The sequence below is a fragment of the Miniopterus natalensis genome, chromosome 1, assembly GCF_054644295.1.
Source record: "Miniopterus natalensis isolate mMinNat1 chromosome 1, mMinNat1.hap1, whole genome shotgun sequence".
Taxonomy (NCBI): domain Eukaryota; kingdom Metazoa; phylum Chordata; class Mammalia; order Chiroptera; family Miniopteridae; genus Miniopterus; species Miniopterus natalensis.
Window position 1 is genome coordinate 195,809,642 of NC_142081.1, and position 4,020 is coordinate 195,813,661.

General features: G+C 71.8%; 1 protein-coding gene across 1 annotated transcript; it reads left to right on the top strand.

The window, feature by feature from the left end:
* The first annotated feature begins 1,284 nt into the window (after positions 1-1,284).
* On the top strand, positions 1,285-3,761 carry NKX3-2 (NK3 homeobox 2). The gene is made up of 2 exons (XM_087817056.1): positions 1,285-1,747; positions 3,222-3,761. The coding sequence occupies exons 1-2, from the start codon at positions 1,285-1,287 to the stop codon at positions 3,758-3,760; spliced, it is 1,002 nt and encodes a 333-aa protein (XP_087673182.1). The 3' UTR covers position 3,761.
* Positions 3,762-4,020: the final 259 nt, after the last annotated feature.

Below are 4,020 nucleotides of genomic sequence, written 5' to 3' on the forward strand. Positions count from 1 at the left end.
AGTCAACCCATAAGCAACAGAACATTTAAAGAACCAATGGAAAGGTTTTATTTTTCTTTCTGGTGCAAATTTTATCTCCGATTATATTCAGTATTGACAGCCCAGGAAATAACAACGCATTTTCCAGACACTCTCCTAAAGATGCCTTTCCAATTTCTCGCCTGACTTTAGTTCTAACTGTACCATTATTTTCTCTTTTCAACTCCTCTACGGATATCGAATCAAATCAAATACAGCGAGGAAAGAAAAATAATAGTGATTTTAATTAACTGATCCTTTTGGCGAAAAGAATTGGCTGGGAAGAGCCACGAAATTCTAAGGCGGCGAAAGACGCATTTTGCTCTGGGTGGCTCTGAACCTTTCTGGAGAACAGAAACTACGCGCGCGGTTTATGGAACTGCGTTATCTTGGGTCCCCCCCCCCCCGACTTTGACTCAAGGAAACAGGGTTCCCTAAAAGCGCGGGACTAGGCGGACCCACGAAGGTAGGACCCCAGGTTTCGGAGCCTGGGGCCTCGGTGCTGCTGGGCGACGCTCGGAGGACCACGCTCGGGAGGAAAGGGGTTAAGCCAGCCCCTGACTTTCTGCGCGCAAAGAGCCGGGTTTTGTCTCCGGAGCGAGCGTCTCGGGGCCGCCGCCAGCCAATGGCCCGCCCGGAGCGCCCGGGCCAGCCCCGCGCGGGGGCGTGGCCTGCGGCTGTCGCTCAGCCGGGAGGAATGACACCCGGCGGGAGGGGGCTTTCGGAGGAACGCGGGGGAAGGAAAGGCAAGAAACAGATAAAACCGAGGCAGGGGGTAAAAAGGTGCCCCGCGCCGCTCGCGCTCCAGCGGCCGCCGCCCCGCCGGGGGTGGGCTCCGGAGGAGCCGGCCCAGCGGGGAAGGCGGAGGGCGAGCGGGCGGCGCGATCCCGCGGGCGGGGAAGACGCAGACGCGCCGCGGAGAAGTGACTCGGGCCGCGCGCTCCGGCGGCGCCCCGGAGGGGACTGCAGCCGCGCAGGGGCCCCCGCGGGTCCGACCCCGGCCCGCCCCTCGGAGCGCTGGGCTATGAGATAACTCAGCTGAGCTGCGCGAGGAGGGCGTCTGGCGCTGGCCGGGGAGGGAGGGGGTCTCCGGGCCCCGTGAGCCTCGGAAGGAGGGTTGGGGGTCGGCGCCGAGCCCGGGCCCGAGCGGGGCGGGGGCCGCTGGACCGCGCGGGAGTGGGCTGCAGGGGCCTCGCGCTCCGTCCAGCTCGGAGCTGCCCCGAGCCCAGCCGCCCGGCCGGCCGGCCGCCCCGGCCCGCGGCGCAGATGGCTGTGCGCGGCGCCGGCACCTTGACGCCCTTCTCCATCCAGGCGATCCTCAACAAGAAAGAGGAGCGCGGCGCGCTGCCCGGGCCTGAGGGGCGCGCGGCGCACGGGGGCACGCCGGCAGCGGTGGCTGGGGCGCCCGCCGTCTGCTGCTGGCGGCTCTTTGGGGAGACAGACGCGGGCGCGCTGGGGGGCGCCGAGGACTCTCTGCTGGCGTCGCCGGCCGGGACCAGGACGGCGGCGGGGCGCACCGCGGAGAGCCCGGGCGGCTGGGACTCGGACTCGGCGCCGAGCGAGAGCGAGGGCGGGCGGCGCTGCGCGGACGCGCCGGGGGCCAGCCGGGCCAGCCGCGCCGCGGGGACCCCGGGCCTCGCCCAGCCGGTCCGCGAGCTGCCCGCCGCCAAGGACCTGGAGGAGGAAGCCGCGGGCCGGAGCGACAGCGAGATGTCCGCCAGCGTCTCAGGTTCGCCGCGGCTTCGCGGGAAGGGGCCGGGCTGAGGGGCTGGGCAAGGAGGTCACCCCGGCCGAGCGGGGCGGGCCTGCCGCGAGCGCCCCGCTCCTGGGGCCCGGGGCGACCCGCACCCGAAGCTCTGCGCCCGGGCGGCTGCGCTAACCTCGGGCAACTGCGCCCGAGAGAAGACCGAGAGTCCTCAGCGCCCGCTCCTGGCGAGGCCTCGGACTCCTCGGGGCGGGGCAGGGCCGGGAGGGACCCACTGCAGCCTGGGCTTCAGCTCCTCGTTAGTGCCCCCGGCCGAGTCCGTCCCCAAGCCCCCGACCACGTGAGGGGGGAGCGAGGCGCCCGGGGCCCGGGCAGCCAGCGGCCTGGCCCTCACCCAGAGAGCGCAGAGGCTCCGGGGGAGGTCCCGGCGCCCGGCCACAGCCAGGGACAGGTAGCCAGGGCCGCCTCCCAGCGGGCCGGGGGCCGGGACCTGCTGCGCTCGGGCTCAGAGGAGGTCGGTGTCGCTTTCCCGGACCCCGGGGCCTGGAGGCTGTTCTAGGCTGAGGACCACCGAGCCGGAGGCCAACCCGGCAGCCAGCTAAGGCAGGGGGCTGATTTGGGTCAGCCCAGACCAGCAGGGAGGGGGACGTCCCTCGGCCACGGGCTGGCAAGTCCTTTAGGCAGGAGGACCCCCTCCCGCCCCGGCCGGGTGGACGCTGCTGTAGGCCTCACCCGGCCCCGCGCAGACGGCGTCCGCCGGAGGCCAGAGCGCGGGACCCGGCTGCTCGGGCGCAGTGGCGAGAGCGCGGGCCAGGCGAGGAGCTGGGGTCAGACCTGGCCCCGAGGACTCGAGGCAGGGACGCCTGCTCTTGTCACCCCCAACCCCCAGCCTTTGTCTAACTCCCCGGCGAAGAGAGAGGGAGACGGCCACCCAAGGCCTCGGGCAGCCCAGCGGCCGCATCTCTCGCAGCAGTTCTGGGTGGCTGCAGGCGGGAGACTCCGAACACCTCTGTCCCCAGGATCTGTCCCCCACCTTCCCTTTAGGGGCAGCAGACGCGGGGGTGTTGCGAGGACACGTCTGTGCGCGCGTGAATGTGGGGAGGCGGGTGAACCCAAAGAGGGGAACAGACGCAGCTAGAACTCCGGGGCCCGGCCGTGGGAGCGAGAAGGCTCCCGAGGGCGGTCAGGCCCGCGCCCCACGGCCCTGAGGGCAGCCTGGGGCCCGCGAGGGCAGCGAGCTGGGCCTGGGCGCACCGCCCGCTGCAGGGCCGCGTCCCTCCGCCGCTCGCGACAGGCCTGGGTGCGGGAAGGGGGCGGGGCGCGTTCTGAGACTGGTCCCCAGGAACCTGGGCTCCTAGGCCTCCCCGCGGCTCGGGTGGGACCCAGGGACACTTCCGCTCCCCGCCCCACGCGCGCCCTCGCCCCCCGCGGGCGAGGCCGGCCCTCACTCCCTCGCGCACTGACCGTCTCTCCTTTCTGTTTCCTCTGGGGTCCGAAGGCGACCGCAGCCCGAGGGCGGAGGACGACGGCGTTGCCCCCGAGGGCGCGCGGGTGCCCGCGCTGTGCAGCGGGGCGGGCGGCGGCGGCGGCGGCGGCGGCGGGCCGGCGGGCGGCGCGGAGGAGGAGGAGCCCGCGGCGCCGAAGCCACGCAAGAAGCGCTCGCGGGCCGCCTTCTCCCACGCGCAGGTCTTCGAGCTGGAGCGCCGCTTCAACCACCAGCGCTACCTGTCGGGGCCCGAGCGCGCCGACCTGGCCGCGTCGCTGAAGCTCACCGAGACGCAGGTGAAGATCTGGTTCCAGAACCGCCGCTACAAGACCAAGCGCCGGCAGATGGCCGCCGACCTGCTGGCCTCCGCGCCCGCCGCCAAGAAGGTGGCGGTGAAGGTGCTGGTGCGCGACGACCAGAGACAGTACCTGCCGGGCGAGGTGCTGCGGCCGCCGTCCCTGCTGCCCCTCCAGCCCTCCTACTATTACCCTTACTACTGCCTCCCCGGCTGGGCGCTCTCCCCGTGCGCGGCCGCCGCGGGCACCCAGTGAGCCGGCCCGCGCGCCGCCCCGCGCGGCCGCCGTCGGACAGGGGCGCCCCGCCGAGGGGCGAGCGCAGGACGCACCCAGCCGCGCGCTGCCGGCGCGGACCTGCCCCCGGCGACGCGACTGAGTCCGCCCGCCCGGAGGGGGCGCCTTTTTCCAACGTGGACGGAGGCACCCGGTGGCCGAGGGGCCCTGCTCCCCTCCCCCGCCTGCCTGGAAGCCCCTAGACCTTATTTATTATCACGACAGCGTTGGATTTGGATGGT